Here is a 22,212-nt window from a genome sequence, read left to right on the forward strand (position 1 = left end):
GTCCAGAAAAGCCGGGTTGGCTCATTGCAGTTTTTTTTCTTGCCCCAACTCCGCCCTCAGAAGACGCAGTGAACCCTGGACTTGCGGATTTTTTTCTTTTTACAGAAGTAATAAGCAACTCTGCGTGAATTAATCTTTGTTGATTGTACTTCATAAACCGAGGTTAGAACAAGTGATCCGTGCCAGCACAATGTTCCCAACCTGTTAAACGGTGCAGGCGTGTAAAATAAAAACTGTGCCGAGTGAGATTTTTGAAGTTGTGCTGTTGGGTAGCTCTCGCTCCGATGTGTGTGTGTTTAGGTCGTACAGTGTGGGGTTGGGAAAGGATTCTGACGTTTTGCTGCACGTTGCTGCCACGAGCTTCTAAAGTGTAGTTGCTTCAGCAACTCCCCCCAGCAATTGAAGTGAAATGCTCTCAGCATGAAAACAAAACCTGTACAATTTTTGGTCAATGGAACCTTGCAAAAGACCGAAGAGCCTTTTGCCAAATGATAGTGATGTGTGAGCTGCCTGCTTGTGACATGACTCACGGATACGTACGTTTGTTTTACGTGCACATTCGTTACTGAGTAGGAAACTATTTAAGGAAGCATCAGACACTGTACTTATCCATACATAGAACAGCAATAGTTATGGGCAAATTACAAGACACCCTTGATGCAGTTATTCATTTCCCTACCCTTCAAACAAAGATTGCACATTACTTGGATTATAAGATATCTTTTACTTATCAGTAGTGACCGTGATTTTTTCCCTAGCCCTCTCATGTGACGAGTTGGAGTGGAGAAAATGGTTTAAAATCCATTTCATGGCCAACTCGGTCTGCGCAAATGTTTCTGAATGCAATTTTGGGAGGCAGCCAATCTTTTGTGTTTATGATGTGTAGAATTGATAATGGTAGTTATTTTGTATTTGTTTTGATGGCACAAATAGGGTATTAGAGCAGCGTGTGTTTGAGTTTGTGGTTGTCTCTGACTGTTATTGTGCCCATGTATGCAGTGCTCCTTGCATCTTGTACATTGATTACACTTTTGGAACCTCCTTTGCCAGTAACAAAATATGATAATTGTTTTTTTGCATTTTGACCGCAGGTATTGTGGTCAATGCAAACGTGGCTCCTTGTAAAAAAGGTGTAAATTTTTGTTGCCAGATAAAAGGGTAAAAAAACAATTATTGATTACACTTGTGTGTGTGTGTTTATTTGTGTCGACCACACGTGTACTTAAGTTAAAGTTGGCTCCGCCACCCGTCACCTCTTTTGCTTTGTCTGCCGCTCGCCGAACTCCGCACCCAGACCAGGCTAACCGGGACCCCGTTGTCTTTTGGTGCCCCTCGCAGTGTTGACAAAAAGGACCGAGCAGCCCTTCGCAGGAGAGAGTGGGAGCGTCGTAATCAAGAAACCTTGCAGGAGGAGGAGGCCCTGACGGGCTCGGAGCACCTCTTCAAGGAGCCATACAAGGTCTGTTGTCCACGTCAATTTCGATGAAAATCTGTACTCTTAGCTTGTTCCACACAGAAAGGTTCACCCCCCCCTCCCCCACGATTCACTGAAATGTGAAGATTCCATTAAATAGTAAGTTTATACATTTTTTTTTTAACTAATTATATTTTACCTAAGTAAGGCGCACTGAGCGACATAGCTCTTTTATAGAAGTATCCTGGCCACAGTGAAGTTGTTTATGTGGAAATTTCTAGCACCCAAATATTCTGGACGCGCATTTCTAAATGTGGAGGGAAAAATTGGAGGACCTGGATAAAAATCCACGTGACCACATGGAGAAAATGCAAACTCCAAATATACAGGCATCGTCAGGGTCGGGATCGTACCCACAACCTCCTGTATAGTTGGTAAGAATTAAGAATTAATGAATAGTGGTGAAAGTTTCTTCACTTCCAAATAAAGTATTTTACTGTTCCATTTACGAAACTTTTAAGTCTGTATTTTCCATTTGTTTTCATACCTTTGGAATTTGGTGGTTGTTTCCTGTGTAATTGAGCCTAAGTATTTTTAAGACAAGATGTGGTGTCAACCCGTAGAGTAAACCTGTATTGTTCAGAAATAATTGGTGACTCAAATGATACCGTGTGTGTGTGTGCGCGCCCGCGTTTGTGTTTCAGACGAACAGGGGGGATGAGCTTTCGAGTCGTATTCAGAGCACACTTGGCAGCTACGACGAAATGAAAGACATCCTGAGCAACAGGTCAACCCAGAGCCGATTTGTTGGCATCCCAGCAATGTCCGTCCCCCAGACACCAAGTGAGAAAACCGAGCAGAGCTTTTTTCCCGACCAGAGAACGGCTGTGATGCAGCCGTACCAAGGGAGCAGCGGCACTGGCCGATCGTCGGGTCCCTCGTCCGCCTCCGCTAGTTCGGCCACGGCCTCGGGCTCGGGTTCCAGCGCGGCCACGGGGTACGGCGGACCGTCGTTCAACCTGCCCAGCGGAAGCGGCAGCAAAAAGCCCGGGGCAGAGCGGTCGCGAGGAAGCGGCGGCGGCGGCGCCGGCGGTGGCGGTGGCGGTGGCGGTGGCGGTGGCGGTGGCGGACACAGCAGCTCCAGCAAGAGCCGCCACTCGTCGTCTCACGGCTACAGCCACGGGGATCACCGGCGCGGGGAGCACGGTGGCGGTGTGGACGCTCGCTCCAAGCAGCAGTCGATAAGCCCGGCGCCGACCGCATCGTCCTCGCACTCGGGCCGCCACTCCTACTCCCGGAGCAGCGCGACCGGCGGTGAACACCACGGCGGCACGCGGGCGTCCGCAACAACTTCGTCGGCTGCCGTCGAGCAGCACCACGGACGCGACCGGCATCGCTCCAAGTCTCCGCGAGAGCCGCCCGAATTCTCTTCAAATTCGCCGGGGCCGAGCTCCTCTTCGTCTGCATCTGCGGCGGCGGCGGCATCGTCCTCGCAGATGTCCAGCCAGGCCTTCCCTTCATCGCTGCCTGTCTCGAGCAAGCAGTCGTCGCTGCAGCAGAAGCCCACGGCGTACGTGCGGCCGATGGATGGGCAGGACCAGCAGCTGTCGAGCGACTGCTCCGAGCTGCCCTCATCGTCAGGCCCTGCGGCCGTGACGGGAGACGTGGTCTACTCCTCGGGGCCGTCTGCTTACGGCGGTGCCGTGCCGGACCCCAAAGGATCGGCTGCGGCCGCCAAGGCCAAGCTAACAAAAATAACAATCCCGCCCCAGCCCTTGGAGGTGAGTGCTGCAGAAAGTTGCTGTTCATTGCTTCACTTGCAGGCAGTGCTGTTCCCCAAAATGTACAGTACAGTTGGTATCTGCATAGAGTTCACATTATTGTGCGATGACAAATTCCATTTTGTGGTTGACTCGGTCCATCATCTGTTTGGATTCGATAAAAAAAGTAGCACTTTGTTAGAAATTAGAACAACGCACAGTGGCTGTCCGATGGAAAGACTCATCCCAACCATGAGAGTGTAGAATGTCTAACACAGGTTCGAGACCTTCAATGTAGATGAGTATGGACGATGCTCATTCGGCATGGGTTGGGGTGTCTTATTTAAAACCCCACACCTGTTTAAATCACACAAGTTTAATTCGTATGGCATTAAATAATTCTGGGGAAACCATCACGCCAGTTGAAATCTTGTTTAAGTTTCTCTGCTTTGTTTACAACAGTGCGCGTCACTGCCACGACTTTGACGGCACGACACTTGAGTTGCAGCTGCCATGGCTCGCCAGCACACACGCACATGTGTGATCTTGGCCACATGCGCCACGAACCCAACGTCGCGCCCACCAGCTCGCACACATTCATACTGTGGAAATGTTCCCCTAACCCGCCCACTGAACCATTTGGCTGGCATATTCTTGGTGTGCTTTGCTTGGGCAGGCTGGGAGGGGGGTGGTGTGTACACAGCAGCACCCTCCGCCCACCATACAGACCTTCCCCTCCCATTTCCTCTCCTCCTCCTCTTGGTCTTTGTTTTTTTTAAACAAGAGTGAAGGCAGCGTCACTGCCCCCACAGGCGGAATGCCTTTAAAAGGCCTGGTGTCTCGGCGAATACCAAAAAGTCACGCAGTTGCGTTTTGTGTTGGAGACCGGTGATTTCCTTATCTTTCATAACTACGTTATGAGACAGTTTGACTATGTAGAATATAAGTGTAACTGCATCTCAAGACATGGTCGCAGAATAGAGGGGCCCACACCAAGGAATTTAGTTTTGGGGCAGATTTGAGGAGGTGTGATGGGAAACGCAAATACTCAAAGGCAGTAGGAAAAGAGGGAGACCTTGTGCCTACACTGATAGGGTCTCCATTGTAAAATATATACTTGGTTCTCATTAGGCTGTTACCTGGTTATATCCTAAATAAAATGTATATATATGGCTTTCAAGAGGAGGGAGTTGACAAAGATCCAGATGGCTGAGGTGACGGAGGAGAAAGAGCAACCACCCACTGGGCACAATCTGACTGGGGGAGTTTTGCAAAGAGGCCTTGGTTGCTGGGGCAAAGTCTACATGTGAGGGAGTAGGGAGCGATGAGGTGGTGGGTGGGAACACACGAGCAAGACCGTGATAGGATCTTAATAACAGATAGGTGGCAACAATCTTATAATTGAGGCTAGACGCAAAGGGGAGAAAGTGGATCGATGTGAGGATTGGGCTGCTGTAGACTACCCTGCAAGAGGATCATGAGTGTGTGTAGGCTACAATACAATGTGTGCATGTACGGCCGTGGGTGTGTGTAGGCCATCATGAACTCCATTTGATTGATACGTATGACCACAATCCCTAATGCTACGACCCTTCTGGCAATTTCCATGGTTGAATTTGCCTTGAATGTTGCGGAAATGAGCTGCGGCGGAAGGAATAAATACCTGCCAGCTTAGCCGTGGCTCTCGAGTCAAGAGCAAATGGTCTTGACTGAATTGCATGGACATTATCACATTCCAAGATATTGATTCCATCCTTGAAAATTTCATTCATAATTTTGGCGCAGTTCGGACACCAATGCTTTCCGGTCTCATTTTATACACGTAGATATCTACTTTCCCATTTATTCTAAACCCAGCCTAAAAAATAGAGTTATTTAGATCAAATTGCATATGCTTATCCTTGATCCATTTGGATTGTCCTCAATCACCACTGTATTCAAATAGATGTTATCTTCATATTTACACGTTTCTTTTATGAACCATTTATTTTAGTGTTATTTGAAGTATAATTTTTAAAATCGAGTTTACTATGAGGATGGGGGGGGGGTGTGACACAGTATGTAACGCAACCATGGCCAACATCGTTTCCCAACCATGGCCAACATCAGTAGGGAATGATATCTCTACTGGTCCTTGATTTTCCCTCCCAAAACCCTTCGCCAATCTGCACCAACCAGCACGGTGTAGAATGGTCAAACAAACCCCCAACAAATGGCATAACAGGGTTTACATCCGCTCGTGGATTGACAAAGGACGGTGCATTATTTTGCATTATTAGTGCGGTCCTGAAAACCTGGTGCGTGCTTTTTTCATGACACGCGCTTTTTTCATGACACGCGCTTTTTTCATGACACGCGCTTTTTTCATGACACGCGCTTTTTTCATGACACGCGCACACAGCTTGTTTTCCTCGTTGCTGCTTCTGCTCAGGTTTTGGCCTGGTTGGTACGCTTTTAAAGTGTGGTCCCCTTTGACACACTTAGAGCCACTGTGCCCAAGAGAGGTAGGCAACAACTATTCCGGGATATAGGTGGCATTTTTAGTTTGGTCGAAGCCGCAGTTTGATGCTCTTGTTTACCATTTTCAGGATTTTCAGTTCTGCCACCACATGCCAGGTTTGAGGCCACTCCAAGAGACGCTTCGTGATGAATCGGGTTAAATTGGCAGGGCTTCCTTGATGTGATTATTCTCAATCCTGAATTGACAGTGAGGTGGGGGTGGGAGGTGGAGTATTTACATTCCATTGTTTCTATATAATGCACGATTCGCAGTGCACTGAAATCTGCTGGAAAATTTCAGGAAAAGCCTGGGCACGTCTCGACAAGGCGTGGCACGCGTGTGCACTCGCTCACACCGTTATTATGATGCTGGAAACGATTGGCACACAGGGCAGTTTGCAGAAACATATGTTTATGTTTAAACATGTTTAACCATATCCACTACTTACTTACCTTTTGCACTTCTCATGTGTGTAGCTCAGTGTGCACACGATCTCAAAATTAAGTTATCGTGGTGAATCCATTAAAGTACCTGAAGTAGATAAACAATGTTACCCCATGTTTTGTTGGTAAGATTGTTTTCATCACAACAAGACACGTTTTGATAGTGGACGTTGCATTTTCAAATCGGACGTGCTTGTGCCGTGCTAAAAAGGTGCCTGCACACACAACTTGAATCTAATGCCTTGCCTGTGAGTGTTGAAGGCTGCGCCTGGAACGTTTATGAGCCAAACATTGATCGGTATTTTTTTTTGCAAATGAGCATCTTCCAAAGTGATGTTCGGCAAAAATATGCCAAGGTATAAAGTATTTCAAGAGATTTGTTTTATATTTGGTCACCAGCATATCCACATTTTTCTTTACTCCGGCTACTTGACAATTTCCTCCACATTGGCCTACCCTTAAAAGAGGTCATGCATCTTTTCAGACAGGAATTCAACTTTAAATCCCACAAACAACAGCAGCAGCGTTGCCTCCCGTTGGAAGGATGATGGGGGGATTTGCGTTCGGGAACACCAGCAGTGAAGGCTTGCACGAGTGCACCACAGTTTTAAGAATCCTAATTAAAGTCGATGGCTCGCTCTTACTGCAGAAGCTGGACTGCATGTGCTTTTGTCTCGCATGAACTGAAGACCCCCCCCCCTTACATGCTTGCACGACGCCTGTTTTTATTTATTTTATAGCAACCGCTTGCTTCTACTCTGGTTTTGGGATTATTGCCAACAGTTAATGAACCGTAGGCCAGATTGCAGGTCACCAAGGAATACTATATGAAGATGCTATCCTGGTCTATGGGCATCCTAAACAACCAAAGGGCTAATGGTAAGGGGAACTGAGGGCAGAGCCGATAATAAGACACACCGTGTATTGGCCTACTGTGCTGAAATTAAAGGAAATGTGTTAATTAGTAGCATTACTCGAAGTGATGTTAGGACAAGGAGGGGTTTAGGATCTGGGGGTTGTGCAGAAGTGTGTGTTTAATCATTTGTAAACTGAATGTAAGGAATGCAAGCCAGCACACCCTCACAAATGAATAGATTATATTTGTGAGCATGTATGATGTATAACGTGAGTGATGTAACGGCGAGCGCAATATGGTCTTGTTGCAGTGTTACTGGTTTAATTTAGAGGCAAGCATTGGAATCCCTGGGCAAGTTCCATCGTCCACCTTTGCCAGTGTCCATAAAAGTAGTGAAAACGAGCAACTTGCAGTTGCGTATTTCTCCCACTTCAGATCGCCGTCGGAAGTCGCAGGCTAAATTCCCACTTGGCATGCGGCGCGGTGACCTCTGTGTGCGTGGCACACCGTCGTCTTTTGTACAGTGCACGTGTACCGCTGCTGGTACGCTTTGTGCAGAGATGAGTCTGTCGGCGTGCCGCATTTTAACGAGTGAGAGGCGAGCGCGTTGAGTGATTGCAGAGCCGTGCCACAAACCCGTGACCTGCTTCTTCTCTCTCTCTCTCCCCCGTCTGCCCCAGGCTGGCAACAACAATGATGGCAACTGCGTGGAGGAGATTCTGAGGGTGGGTGCAGCTGCACTCACTGTCTGTAACCCTGGCGTCTGGCGCACCACGTCTTGTTCTTGTGCAAAACACACAAGCGGCGGCAACGGCGAAGCAAAATAAAATGAACGCTGTAAATCCCGAGTGCCCCAAGGCGCGCTGGTTGCCACATGGTTGGGGGTGGGGTGATGCAGCTGTTAGCGGTGAAATAGATGCAAGTGCCCTCCCTTTAAGTTGCAGTAAAACACAATTCCATGACGTCACTTCTTTAGTGGGAGGCTATGTGCACAGTGCCCTCTTTAGGACAGTATGAAGATAACATGACAGCGCTAAGCCCATTGGCTCGTGAGTGTAAGACATGTTGTGTGTGTTTTTTTTCACAGGAAATGGCCTATCCCTGGCCCTCCCCTCTGACAGCAATACAGACCCCAGTTACCGCCAAACCATCCAAGTTCCCATTTCCTGGAAAGGCGCGTTAACGCACCACACACACACACTTGGGCTGCCGAAGCCACTTGTTGACGTAAATACGGCCACGCACTGTCTCGCGCAAAACCACATCTACGTAGATTTCCACAAGGAAGGCTTTGACCTTTATGCTTGCATTGAACACAGCCGGTACAAGCACATGTCTAAATAATTCAGCAGAAAATTCGTTTTTTTTTTCTCTGAGCCTTAAATAAAGTACCTTTTAAATTATGCATTGGAAAATTAACAGCAGTGGACTTTGTATTGTAGCTCTTGGTATGGTATGCCATGAGTGAAGGTAGGATTTCATTCTACTCAAGTGAACATTTGCTTTAATTGCTTGATGAATTGTGTCTGTGCCTTTAATACGACATAATTTTACTCATGGACGTTGTATTCATGCTTTATAGGACTCCCAGCATGTGAACACGTCGTTTCCAGGGACAAGTAAGTTTTAAGTGGTCCCCTTTTTGTCGTGTGTTTCTGCTTGTGTACTGTAATTTATATCTAGAAAGGTCGTAAAGAGTGTAGGTGCATGCCACCTTGTTGGCGCCACCTGCATCAATGTGCCCCACACAGGTGTATCGTGCTCGTGCGGGACTTGAAAGGGAACCGCGTGCGTTGTGAAAGCGCACTGATAACGTGTCTGCCATCCGTGCAGAAATCACGCGTGCCAGCAAAGATTTGTTTTTTTAAAACCTCTTAATGGACTTTGGCTTTTGCCAATGTCAATAGCAATTTATAAAGTTTTAACAGCTCTCTCTGCACAAAGAGACTGTGGATTGTACAATGCGATGTCTTGCCTCCATACAATTGTCTGCGTTAATCGCAGACCTTGGGTGAAAAGCGTCGCCTATCGCGTTTTGCTCTCGGAGATCATTACACGTTGGCTGGTGTGCGAGCGTTGGCCATGACAGAGCTAGTAACAGTGAAGGCTGGACCTTGACTGCTTTAAACCCGTGGATACTGCCTTCGACCGCATTGGATAAAGCTCGCGTAGTGAACTGAACTTTGTCCTTTTCTACCTCGCCCTTGTCAGAGCGCGGTGATGCCTCTTCAAAGAGCGCCACAAACACCTTGGCGGATAATTCGTAAGTATTTACTTTTGTTACGTTTTTTTTCGTGTTTAAAACGACTCTGGTATGACATGTCAGCAACAAGGCCGACACCTCTTATTCAGTAGCTGTTTGATGCAGGTTTTACATAAATGAAGGCGTTAACATGTGTATGTGCCCAAAGGGCTCTGTTAAACTTTATTGGCAGCAGTGTAAGATGACAATCTCCGTTTCTGATTTGATACAATCGGGCAAGATGCTGGTGCTGCACAATAGGGCTGTTTCAATGTCAATGCTTTATGTTCCGCAGAAGAACGCATAACGATTGACGAGATGAGAATATTGATTATTTAATGCGTTAATCGCGCTATGTTCTTGCGTCTCGGTGAGGTTACACGAGGGTGATAGCGCCAGGGGTTTGTAGCAAAGGAGTTCACTGTTAAGTGCAGTCTTTGCATCGTTGTTTTGTGCATCTGTGAATACTTGAGCAGGAAAGGTAAATATTTAGACCCTGTAAACGCTACTTGTGTGGTGGGCCACAGAATTTAGCAAAAATAGCTTACTAAAATATGAATGTCTTGCCATCGCTAATAAAGGATGACAATTTCCTAAAATCACAACAAATGCCCGGGATAGACTAGTAAACGCAACAGAAAGTTATGGAAGGTTGCGAAAAGCATGGGAAGGCATTGTGAAGGATGGGAAAGAATTGAGAGGTCTTAGAATTCCTAGGAAAGACTAGAGAGACACTTGCGGGCTATGGAAGCCGGGAACGGTTACAAAAGGCTATATAAATCTGGCAAAATGATGGGCCATTCGAGTGGTTGAGGAATGTAAAATGTTGTGGTAAGTGATTTTAATGGGGGGGGGGGCAGCATGCATTTGCTGAAGCAGGCTGGGAAGTGCTGGGAACGACTGGGAGAAGGCTAGGGTCCTTCAAACAATTCCAACCTCACTTCCACACAAAGCAAAGCAATTTGAAAACTGCAAGTTCCATGGCCTTCACAACCTCACTCACCACGTGTGTCCACAATGCTTTGTCGTCTAGGATGCTGGAAGATGACCTGAAATTGAGCAGTGACGAGAGCGATGTTGAACTGGTAAGCTACGCATTGAGATCTCCGTTTTAATTGTTTGTGGTTCTTTCTAGATGACATTAATTAGAATCCGCTGTTACAGTCACACCATTTTGCCATGTAATAATTCACAGCTTAACACATTTACTCCATGTCGGTAATGTGTGTACTGTCTGCAGTGCATCACAGTTAAAAGTGACTGAGAACATGAATAATAATTATTAGGTTAATTATAAATGGCTTGTATTGCAATGAATCCATTTACATACATTAACAATTTACATTTTAACCAGCGTCGGCTCCAGACTTCGTTTATATGGCAATGGAGTGATCTATGGCAGGTCTTTAAAATCCCTGCACCACGTGTGGCCAATAAAGGGAAGTGATGACGGGTCTTGTACCTGTGCATTCAATTACATCTGTTAGCCCCCTGGGCAAGGAATTTTAAAAACCTGTAGTGGATCACACTCTTGCTGGCAGTCTTAACGCTGGGGCTGCTAGTGTCTCATTGGAGCCAATTAAGCAAATGATGCAGTAGTGTGTTATTTTCCATGCAGCGAGACTGTCCTGTCATGCCTCATGAATGCACGCAATGTGTTTCCCCAGTTTGCGGATAAGTCTGTCCTGAACAAGGCCATCATTCCTGTCAGGTGTGTACACTCACAATAACATGTTTCGGTGTTCTCTGTCTGTGATGGCACACTTCCCTCTAGTCCACCATTGGTGTTGTCGCATCACATGGATTTGTGAACTATAAACAACCTGCTCAGGGTTCCGAGGTGGCTAAATCTCAGGACAGCAAATATTTTCTTGAACCTGACCGTACGGACCTTTTTTAAAGCGTTATTCCCTCGTTCATGGGTTTTCGTTGGGTAATCTGGCCATTCCTATATGCAATCAAACTCCTTACAAATAAAATGGCCAAACATCCCAATTCAGAACACTCCTTAGAACATATTGTGACTCTTCCCTGAATTAATAATTGGCAGTAGTTCTATTTATATGAACCATTGTATTTTACTTTACCGCCATTAATAATTAATATCCTTATAATTCAATTTGAATAATGTTATACAGCTAAGAATGACCATTTCATAACTCGAGAATCACATCATCGCAATGAATGGCCCCAGAAGATGATGCCAATAGATATCATTTCCCGCCGCTTCATTATGTAGCTCAGGCCAAACAGTGGACGGTGAACCATAATGCTTTGTACATGAAACAATGTTTGTTTTTATACTACGAAGGCAGTGGCGCATAAGGACAAATAACAACAGAACTCAACACATTTGTCAACTAGCTTGTTAGCCCGTCCTCGGAAGGAAGCTGTAATATTTAACACGGCCATAAAAATAAAAGTTGTATAATTGGTGACGTTCCTGGCAATGTCCCTTCACAACACAATGAGACACCAGAGAGGTCGAGTGTTATTGATGCGTACAGTTTATTTTTTCACGATAGTCATGCTTTGTATAGAAATGTTTTACCGCTGGTGGGTGATAAAACTTCATTCTCATGGCTGGTCCAGACCAAATAATGTGGAAAATCAAATTTACAACAGGTGCCTGCGTTTGTGTACAGCCGATGATAACTTGGCTGAGAAACAACAAGATTGTTTATTCTCCTGGTGTCCTGCCACCACGGTCATTAGTTTCTTCATTATCAGGCACGTGATGGCATAGTCGTGTGTTCAGCCGGATCGCCGGTTCAATGAATCTGACTGGGCCATGACGTGAACGCTCGTGCCACAGCCCCCGGCGCGATGACCTTGATCTGGTTTCATCATCATTGGCCTTTCAGATTCAAACTCGGCATCTCATTAATGCTGGCTCGGTGTTCTGCCACATATTCGTCCCTGGATAGAGATGGGTTATGGAATCGATCTGTGCTGAGCTTTACCCTGTTGCATTTGTAAGATTTATCCAAGTTCTTTTTGGTTTCTAACACATGCCAAATACTCATGAAATTGGTCAAAGAGCCCAATTCAGAGATGTATCTCCATCCTAATGTTAGGTTTCACGATGTTAAATGCCTTGATTGTATTGTCTATATATGCATGGGGTGGAGGATGGTACTGCAGCGTAGCAATTAGCTGCAGCTAATGTAGTAGCAAATATCTGAACTGGTCAAGGGCCTCCTTTCATTTAACACCGTCTTAAATGAGTACCTGGTGCAGTGTATAAACATCAGCACTGGGGAGACCACCACCTCATGTACTGTTCCAGCCTGAATAGATACTGGCTCACTGCCACTTGCCCCAGCAACCCCTCTAGGCTATGCAGGAGCTGTTGGTCTGTATACATCGATATAAATATACACAGGATGTGAAATAAAAAAAACTGTTTCTTTTCTTTGCGGTCACTGAAGAAGGTCAGTCTGCTGAAACAGTCTTATTTTTAACATACCCGTTAATCTGTTAACATTTGTGTAATTTTACCGAACCGGCAGCTTTAAGACGTGTAGTTATTAGTTCATTTCATTGTCGGTGTTGCTCCTGTGTGTCCTCGGTGTGTGCAGCGTGCCGGTGGCAGAGAGCGGGGATGCCCCTCGCTCCAGCGCCGAGTCGGGCTCCTCCAGCGAGTCGGAGAGCAGTTCTGAGTCGGACTCTGAGAGCGAGACGAGCTCCAGCGACAGCGAGGCCCAAAACCAGTCCGTGAACGCCGCCTCTCCCCAGGTGAGCCGCTCACTCGTCTGCGTTAGCCATGGGTCCAGCCCGGCTATTACTTGAATGGGAGACTGCTTTGTAAACTCCAGGTGTTGTAGGCTTGTGCTGCAAACATGGCCAGGAGGAAGCATTACAACGATGGGTTATTAAATCGATCTGTGCTGAGATTTGAGCTTTACCCTGTTGCATTTGTGAGATTTATCCAAGTTATTTTTGGTTTCTCACGCATGCCAAATACTCATGAAATTGGTCAAAGAGCCCAATTCAGGACCCTTCTGAAAAGTGTTAACGCTCAGTGAGGCTTTCTTGAGTAAAGTACATTATTATTGTTGTTGTTGTGGGAGCTGTGCCCCAGAGCTTAGTGGACTCCACGATTAACCTCGCCACCCGAGTTTGATTCTTGGCCAAAACGAACATGAGTGGCGAGTGATATCTGAATCGGTCTTGGGTCCCCATCCACCTTCACCAACGTGCAGTGACAATCCTAGCAAAGTATGGTCAAACAACCCCCATGACTGACACTACATGGGGAGGTCTTCATCTAGCAGTGGATTGACAAAGGTCTACAAGTTATGCTTTTAAAAATGTATTATTGTGTGCCCGTGCGGCTGAGTGCTATGGGTTGTGGTCAATCAGTGTCTTCAAAGGCAGCGCCCTAGCATCTTGCTGTGTATCAACGGCTAAGGCCATTCAACAACAAGGCCAGAACACATGACCCCATAGCATTAGACACTTGCACATCCCCCAGTAAGCAGTACATCCACAATAAGTTCAGCCACAATGTGCCCGTCAATCTCTTTAGGACAGTGCATTCCTACTCGGTCAATAACTGATACAGTTGTGTGTATTTACTGTATTCTGCTCTTTCCTTATCAAAGACTTTGGAGACTTGAGTACATAGAGTCAAGAGTCAATGCTGCCCTGCTCAAATGGGCATGGGGATAACACTGTCCTGAGCCGGTGGTGCAGGCCAGCCTTTCCACATGACAACTGAACGGGACACTATATACAGAATAGGAATCTTGCACTGCGCATTGGTTTGTCTTAATTAAAGTTTAACTTTTTATTGTAATATATGTATTGTCAAGGATCCCCTATTTTTAATTTTTAATGTTGAATTACCAGAGAAATTCTCTCGGAGCCTCAAGGTAGTTTTTCAAGCCGACATTGATTGGGTTGCTTGCCTAGTTCCTTTATTTGAGGTTATTTTTGGGTGGGATGAAACTGAAGTGCTGGGTGAATACCCACGCATGTTAGGGGATAACACTCTTAACTCCCACCACACAGATGGGGTGACATTCTCACTTTATGAATAACGTGATGTAGGCTCTACTTCCAAGTTTACCGACGCATCGCTATTTGCTCACTTTCTTTACGCTTGCAGCCCGAGCCACCACCCACCAACAAGTGGAAGCTGGACAACTGGCTGCCCAAGGTGAACCTGAACACCAACAAGTCGGCAACTCCGCAGGCTGACACGGGAAACGCAAAGGTGCAAGGGCACGAGTACCCGCGCGGCGGCGATGGTGGCGGTGGCGCTGGCGGCAGCGGTGTTGGTGGAGGCGGCGGTGGAAGCGGCGGGGCCCAGGACAAGGAGCGGCCGAGTGTCGCTGCCAGTCAGGCCGACGCCAAGGAGAAGCTGCGGAGCCCCGCGCGAGAGCGGGGCAAGGGTCGCAGCGGGCAGCGGCATGCGGACAGCAAGAGCGGCGGTGGGCGGCAGAAGTCGCCGGCGCAGCCCGACGTTTTGTCTCAGCGTCGCAGCATCGGCCGCAAGCAACCCAAAAAGCTGGAGAAGCCGGCGCCAAGCCCCGAAGAGCCGGACTATGGGTACGAGCCCCCGAAGGCGTCGCCCACGGTGGTGGAGAGTAGTGGCGGCGGTGGAGGCAGCGGCGTGGCTGCAGTGCGGCGTAGCGTCGGCAGGAAGCAGCCCAAGCGGACCGAGAAGCCGTTGAGCCCAGAGGATCCTGAGTGGCCCAAGCCGGAGTACGCGTTTGGTGTCCACAAGTCACCGGCCCAACCGGAAGTCTCAGTGCAGCAGCAGCAACAGCAGCAGCCACAACGCAGGAGTGTTGGCCGCAAGCAGCCACGCAGGATAGAGAAGCCAGCTAGCCCTGATGTGGAAAACTGTCCCAAGTCAGAGTTCACAGTAGCACAAGAGAGTTCGCAGAAGCACAAGGCAGGTACGGGCGCTCTGTCGGGCACCAACCACGAGCAGCCAAAGAGCAAGCCCAAAGGCGGCACCGGCCGGAAGCCTGCCGTAAAGAAGGAGACGCAGCCGGCACCACAGTGCACGGCCGAGGCCAAGAAGCAGCGTGTGCCAGGCAAGTCGATGCGCAAGGGCCGCGAGAAGGTGTACTCGGACACCTCCTCGTCCTCGTCGTCACCTTCGTCCGACTCTGAGTCGGAGCCGGACGAGAGCCCGGCGGGCAAAGCGGACTCGCCGGCTCCGTCCGGCGCCGCCAAGTCGTCCGGCTCGGACGCGCCCTGCGACTCGCCGCAGCACTCTGACGAGGGCGCTCCCGGCTCGGCGCCGCCCGCGCCGCCCGCGCCGCAGCCGCCGCTGCTGAGCCGCAAGGAGCAGATACTGTCGCCGCTGCACGTGGCGGGCGGTGAGCTGCTGTCGCCCATCCACGACTACGACGAGGTGCGATCGCTCGTGGTGAAGATCGACCTGAGCCTTCTTGCCCGCGTGCCGGGCCGCGGCGAGACTCGGGGCGGCGGAGGCCAGGGACAGCAGCAGCAGCCACCGTCGGTGTCCGAGAGGGCGGGCTCTCACCGGCAGCAGAGCACATCCAGAGAAAGATCACCACCGCCTCCAACCACAGCGTTAGGAGAGAAATCCAAACGCAAGCGGCAGGTAAGCGGAGCGCACGTGGGCACAATCGGCACAAACAGCGCAGACGGTGGTGCGTGGCCCGAGAAGCTGGTGATTCTGGCCATGTCAGAACTGTCGCAATAACTAAGCGTGGCAATATGATGGGTTTACCGGAGTGCCATTTGGTTTGCTGACACAATTTGGATTCTGTTCACTTGGTTGACAATACAGCAAAGTAATATTGTTAACATTATACATCATGGTGTAGTTGTAAATGGGCTGTTCCATAATTACTATGTACATGCTCGTCGTGCAGCCTGTACTTTTTAGAGCAGTGCGGATTACATTGTCATTCACCTTCATATGTAAATAAATACACCCACGCCGTATTCATTATAATGCTCCGTAACCTACTGTGCTAATTATTGATAATAATTACGTTGAATTTAATGTTAAACCAATAATTGCAATGATGCGTAATATTGTCAACATAAAACCTGGTGCCTTTTGCATTGCCTTGTTTGTACGCAAAACATTTTGCTGCCGGGTTAAAAATTAACAAATGAATTAAACATGAGTTCGATGTTCCATTACATGGGTGCGCATGTACCTAAATCCTCCAGCCCGTGATGTTAATTGATTAACTCGCCTGTTGGTTGTTAAAGACCCCTGGCCATGTTTGTCAGTGCAATTAAGGGGCCACCCTTCGCATTAACATTTCCAGCAGACAGATCCGGCGTTTTGTCTCGGCCCGCAGCCGTGCACTGCCGGTGCACACAATTTCCCATCGGTGTGTACAATGAATGCGGGGTGCTGGAGAGAAATTATAAAAACTACTTAGGCACCACCATGAACATGAACTCATTGCATAGATGCATTATCTGCGTTATCGATCTTGGACGACAAACGGAGCTTACCCGACGCTTTCACTTGCACCGTCGATATGGGGTCACAAGCAAGGCGCCACTGCACCCGAGCATTCAGATGAGACAAGTCCAGGACTTCTACGTGCTCATTGTGGACGATTGTCGTGGATTTCTGCTTAGTTCTCGTGGGAAGAATCGAGTCATTTCTTTCATTTGTTGGCCACCGCTTTACTTTGGACTTTTGCAAGGGTGCACTTCAAATATCTCTTAACAAAATAAATAAGCAGATAATACACCGCCCGCACATCGGTCCCTCCAAAGTCTTTCTTTACAATTACTGTCAGCCACATGGACTTTTGGGGGTGCATAATTTCAGCAATTTTAATTCAATACTAGCAGTTGCAACTCTGTCTCATCAGCAGTCATGCTTAGTTGATAGCTGGCTCACTTGAATATTACCAATCCATGTGCACAGTGTGCCAAGGAAATGTTTGAAAAGCTCAGGCGTGGTACAAGCCTGTGAGTATTGTTTATGTTAGTGGCTGCTTCCACATGGAAAGAAATGATTCACAACATCCACTCTCCTCCCCCACAGCGATATGGCGAATTTAATTGATTATTTTTTACAACACATTTTTTTATCATGGCAGTGAACAGCAGCGCCATGAGTGACACAAACTCATTACACGCATACACACATAAAAACATTGATCCCTACTTTTTGTGTCATCCATCTCTACTTTCCGTGTTATTTTTCACGACTGTGGTCGAGAGAACAAGACACACAGGCACACACACAAATAAAGAGTACTGCTTGGGTTATTGCCGGCAAACACTACACCTTGGTGCAAAGGCATTGGATGCGGCAGTGGTGAGTGTGAGCGGGGTGGTGTAGATGCAGTGAGGGCTGCCAGCCAGTGAGGAATGTGAGCTCTGTGGCTACTCGTGGTTGACCCTCGGGAGACATGGCCGACCGGTGTGTGCCAACATTCCTGCACCCAGCCCCTCGCAATGTGGCGCAACCTTCTGACCAACTCATTGGCTGTGGCGTTTATTTATTTATATTTGCCATGTCAACTCCAATAGGTTCGCATTGATCTGAAATGAGTGAACGAATTAGGAGTATGTGTTGTGATGGTTTAAAAAAAAAGTGATTTCCCCCCCTCCCCCCCTAATTTGCAAATGCATTGCACATTTAATGCAGCTGGGCTTAGGGAGAGTTGTGTCCAAGCGAGGAAACCAACAGCATGTGACATACTAATGAATACGAAATAAGCAGTATTTTTTTTAGTGGGCAAATGTAGCGTTTAGCAATCGCACGTTGTTCGTTATCTATCATGGGTGTGTCAAACTTCCACGAGGTGACACACTATGCAGTGGACGGCGTGAAATGTGAGCCAGTCGGTGTGCTATTTATAAAATGCTAAAATGACACCCAGAGGTAACCCATCACTCTTGCCCTACTGTCAGTTTGAAATGAAAATGGAGTGTGAAATAAATAGAACACTCTGTCCAAACTTTGTATCATGACTAATCCTGTACAGTATTGCAGCAATGCATATCTGTTTTGAAGCGATGTACAGATAGTGCTTTTATCTATGTCGGCGATGATAAAAGTGTGCCATGTTGTTCACCAAGGGCATGTGGTGAAGTGCGCTCAGTGGTTTAGGGAGATTCTGGTAAGAATGCCTCTGTGGTTTAGTTCAGGGGTCGGAAACCTACGGCTCAAGAGCCGCATGCGGCGCTTTAAGGACTGCTTTGTGACCTTATTTATTTAAGGACTGTCACATATTCACATGCATTGCGGCTCTTGAAATGTTGAGTTTTATTACCGAATTTGTTATTGTTGCCGACCGCTGGTTTAGTTAGACTGAGCTTGTGCTGTTTGGCAAGGGTCTGCGGTAAATGCGTGCAGCGTGTGGGGTTGGGTAAGCGTTCGTGGTAAGGAGTGCTCATATTCGGTTCGGTAACGATGTGTTTCCCAGTGGTTTGGTAAGGGTACGGCTGTAAGTGTTTACCCGTGTGGTTCACCAGGGCGACAGCGAGGACATTCACAGCGAGAGGAAGAGGGGGAAGGTGGAGAAGGACGCTACGCCACACTCTGCGCACAAGGCAGCCGCCACCAAAGAGTGAGTTGTTGCAGCTGCTGTGCGGGGCATGGTACAGTCACTGCACCACGGCTTTCCCATCGCACATCCCCATTGCCCCCCCCCCCCCCCCGGTAATGCTCAGCAGCACCTGCATCTGTCCTCTTCAGAGGTTTACAGAGGTGCTAGAAGGGGAGGTGAGAGAAGCCCTTGTAAAGATTTAAATGCAGAATCCTTTAAATGTAATTAAAACCTTTTATTTATTTAACGGACTTTAAATTCTCCGGTAAAACAACATTGTTTTGCATGCAGTAATCGGACGTTAGAATTTGAGTCAAGAGTGGAAAATTATTTATTTATTGAAGCCTCGTTGACACTTTTTGAGGACTGAGATGGGTGCAAATTTGTTTGTTTCGCATGTCCAATTAAACTGGGTAAACCATCGAAAAAAGTTTACACTCAAATCTATACAAATAAGTCATTGGGCGTATTTATTGTACTGCCATTCACTGGCCCACTTGGCCCTATTGAGAGTTTTGTGTACACAAGTTGTATTTGCTTTAAGTAAAAAGATAGCATTGGACATGAGTCAGCAGTCAGTGGTGTATTATTTGTTCACAAGGGTAGAGAGCAGCATCTTATGGGCTGTTGAAGAATTGCAGAGTGATTTTGCCAACAAACCACCACCTAGTTTTCTGAACACTACATAAATAAATTTACTTTATTTAACTTCTGAATTTAGCATACGCCTTAGCACTCTCTCTGTTGGCAGCACGCTCATTCCTCGCGAGTGACAGCCCTTAACATCGTAGTGTTCCGCTGTGACTGATGGGCAGCAGAGCCTGGCGTCGTCGTACCGACATTACCCAGTGACCGCATCGCACCCCTCCCCCATCCTAACTTCTCGCCCTTTGCCTCTCTGTCGCTCTCACTTGCACTCGCAGCGATCGCAAAAAGATCAAGGTCAAGACAGAGACCCCATCTCATTCCAGCTACAAGCCCCCTGTCAACAAGGAGTAAGTCGAACGTGCAAACACACGGTGCACTCAACGGGGCTCCCAAGAGCAAGTCCGCAGCTGCTGCTGCTGCTGCCGCCGCGTAGCCCGGGTCCCGTAGAGGCGGGCGTCAGGCCAAGGCTGCTGGCGGGTCCCGCCAGAGCCTCTGCAAACACGACGAAGCTGAAGGAAGGGTCGGCCCGGTGCGCGTGCGGCTCCTCCGCCGACAAGACGGCGGAAGGCTTCGTCGTGTCAGCGGACTAACTAAACTGCTTGTTGTCCTCCCCCCCCCGCCCCGCACCTACCGATTGGCACGGTTGGCTACGTACGGTTCGAAAGAAGTTCAACATTTACACGTGTCAACACACAATGGTCGGGTCACTGTTATTCGCCCCCCCCCCCCTCCACAGACGCGTCACTGCGTAGTTTTAAAAATGCCTCAATTTATTTTATTCTTTAGGTGGCGTTTGACCACATGGCTTGATAATAAATGCCATTGGGAGTCTGTGCCGATTTCTGCCGTTTGGTTTGCCGGGTTCTCTTCTGAAAGTTGATATATTCGTGTATGTTTTACACAAATGTTAAAATAGCGATTTACTTAGATTTACTGTATGTACTTATCGCTGTCTATTAAACTACCAAGTGATGCCTTGCAGCAGTTTTCACTTATTGATCAACCTAAATGGAGAGAGTGTGTGTGTTTGGCAAGTATTCAATCAGAGGAAAATGGGGCACGTAATAATTGTTCGTTATTTACTGATGTAAAATTCAGTCGAACATTACCCACAACACTGCAATGTCAGCAAGAGCATCCTTTGAAGATGCTGTCATAGGAGGTCACATGACTGGTGCGACTGTTCTTTTCTGACTATTTAGTCATGGTTAATTCTGTTGTCGCCAACTAAAAATGCCATTTTTATATCTGTTTTATACTCTCTAGCAACATTTTTCTAAAATTCATTACCATTTTAAGTCTGGAACATTTGATTATACCTCAATACAATCAATAAAAAATAAATCCAAACACAACCGGACACACACGTAAAACAACAAAAGGAACATTTCAATATCCATATATATCAGCCTTATACAGAAGCTATATAAAACCAAAATAAAATCAATCATTTATTTTTTCCAAAATGTTCTTGGCAATTTGGAAAAAAAATCTTCCTTGGTAGCTAATGCATGAGTGCATCTGCATTTAGTATTTTCCAAAGTGTTAGGTTGTTAGGTTTCTGTTTGTGAAACCAGTAAATAACCTCACTTGTTCAGTGCACTGATTAGCTGAGCGCTCAGGATTTATCCATCTAAACACTGCGCCACTCATAAAAGTGAGTCAGGCAGAACCGGTTAACTGGGATTATGGTAATTTATTTTCACGAGTACCTTAATGAAATGGGAAAGGTCTCCTCCACGCATGGCGTGGCTCCAAGGAGCATGTGTTAAACCAGAGCAAAGTGACACTTGCCACATGACATTAAACCCGAACTAGACGAATGGAGCCTTTAATCATGCCGGTTCGTCGTTCAGTCCCTGCCCGGCCACAGCGCCGTTACGTGGACGCTTGCGAGTGGCGTGCGGGAACACGCGCGTGACTGCGCTGCCGACCCGTTCGCCTGCCTTTGCGCGAGGCTGTGTCTCACAGTTCAGATGTCAAGCAGCTCAAAGGAGGAATGAGCTTGTTGGCATAGATCTCGTTGGATCACGTAAAACCATAAAAGCTGAACTTTAAGAGCAATGCACCTCGAAGCAAAGCACTCGCAAAGGGCCCTGCAAGCAGCCCCCAGGCAAAAATAGGCAGAAATGGGCACTGAAATCATAGATTACTCGGATTATTTGTAATGTACATTCAGATTACCAATTCACCGTGTCTCCTGCAATTTACATACAAATTACCAATTTGAGGTGTGCAACATGGCAATTACAAATGCCATCTCGTTGGTGACATGTGCTCGCGTCCCTTCCATGCTACCCCCCCCCACTCCCGCCCAGGTCGGGCAAGCACACGGTGGATAATAAGAAGAAGGTCGCCCCGCCAGCGTCGCCGCTCTCCAAGTCGACGGCTGCGTCTGAGCGCAAGCGGCGCAACAGCGAGAGCAGCACGTCGAGCCGCGTGTCGACCTGTGAGCGAGGCCGGCAAGTCGAGCAAGAAAGGGAATCCAGCCGGAGGCGCCGCTGCCTCCCAGTCCTCGGGCAAACACCGCAAACTGGATGGCAAGACGGCAGGCAGCGCCAAAATGGCGAACCGGGTACGGCTCCGCACTGTGACCGAGCGTCGCGCGCCGCCATGCCTACAGATCGGACGGCGCTCACGGGGGACCAATTCCTCCTGCTGCTGTTGATTCTAAACTAAACTCATTTTATTTTTCCAGGTAAGGCCCACTGAGCTGTATAGCGCGTCTTCAGAGGCGACCTAGCCACCAATGATACCTCAACAAAGTGGCTTTTCGTGTGGGAAGTTCTAGCCGCCAAATACTCTAAACGCACGTTTCTAAATGTGGAGGG

General features: G+C 47.7%; 1 protein-coding gene across 1 annotated transcript in view; it reads left to right on the forward strand.

Moving 5' to 3' along the window:
- Window positions 1–22,212, forward strand: part of LOC133350081 (AF4/FMR2 family member 4-like) — a 63,567-nt gene that overhangs the window by 22,696 nt on the left and 18,659 nt on the right. Inside the window, 14 exon segments of the mRNA XM_061564080.1 lie at window positions 1,339–1,459; window positions 2,119–3,195; window positions 7,654–7,698; window positions 8,061–8,147; window positions 8,556–8,592; window positions 9,185–9,236; window positions 10,249–10,300; window positions 10,883–10,926; window positions 12,797–12,953; window positions 14,329–15,801; window positions 18,660–18,754; window positions 19,657–19,728; window positions 21,700–21,829; window positions 21,831–21,956. Of these exon segments, the coding sequence (XP_061420064.1) occupies window positions 1,339–1,459; window positions 2,119–3,195; window positions 7,654–7,698; window positions 8,061–8,147; window positions 8,556–8,592; window positions 9,185–9,236; window positions 10,249–10,300; window positions 10,883–10,926; window positions 12,797–12,953; window positions 14,329–15,801; window positions 18,660–18,754; window positions 19,657–19,728; window positions 21,700–21,829; window positions 21,831–21,956 (3,568 nt within the window).

This window comes from Lethenteron reissneri, chromosome 32 (assembly GCF_015708825.2).
Source record: "Lethenteron reissneri isolate LAM-NWPU_2019-01 chromosome 32, ASM1570882v1, whole genome shotgun sequence".
Taxonomy (NCBI): Eukaryota; Metazoa; Chordata; class Hyperoartia; order Petromyzontiformes; family Petromyzontidae; genus Lethenteron; species Lethenteron reissneri.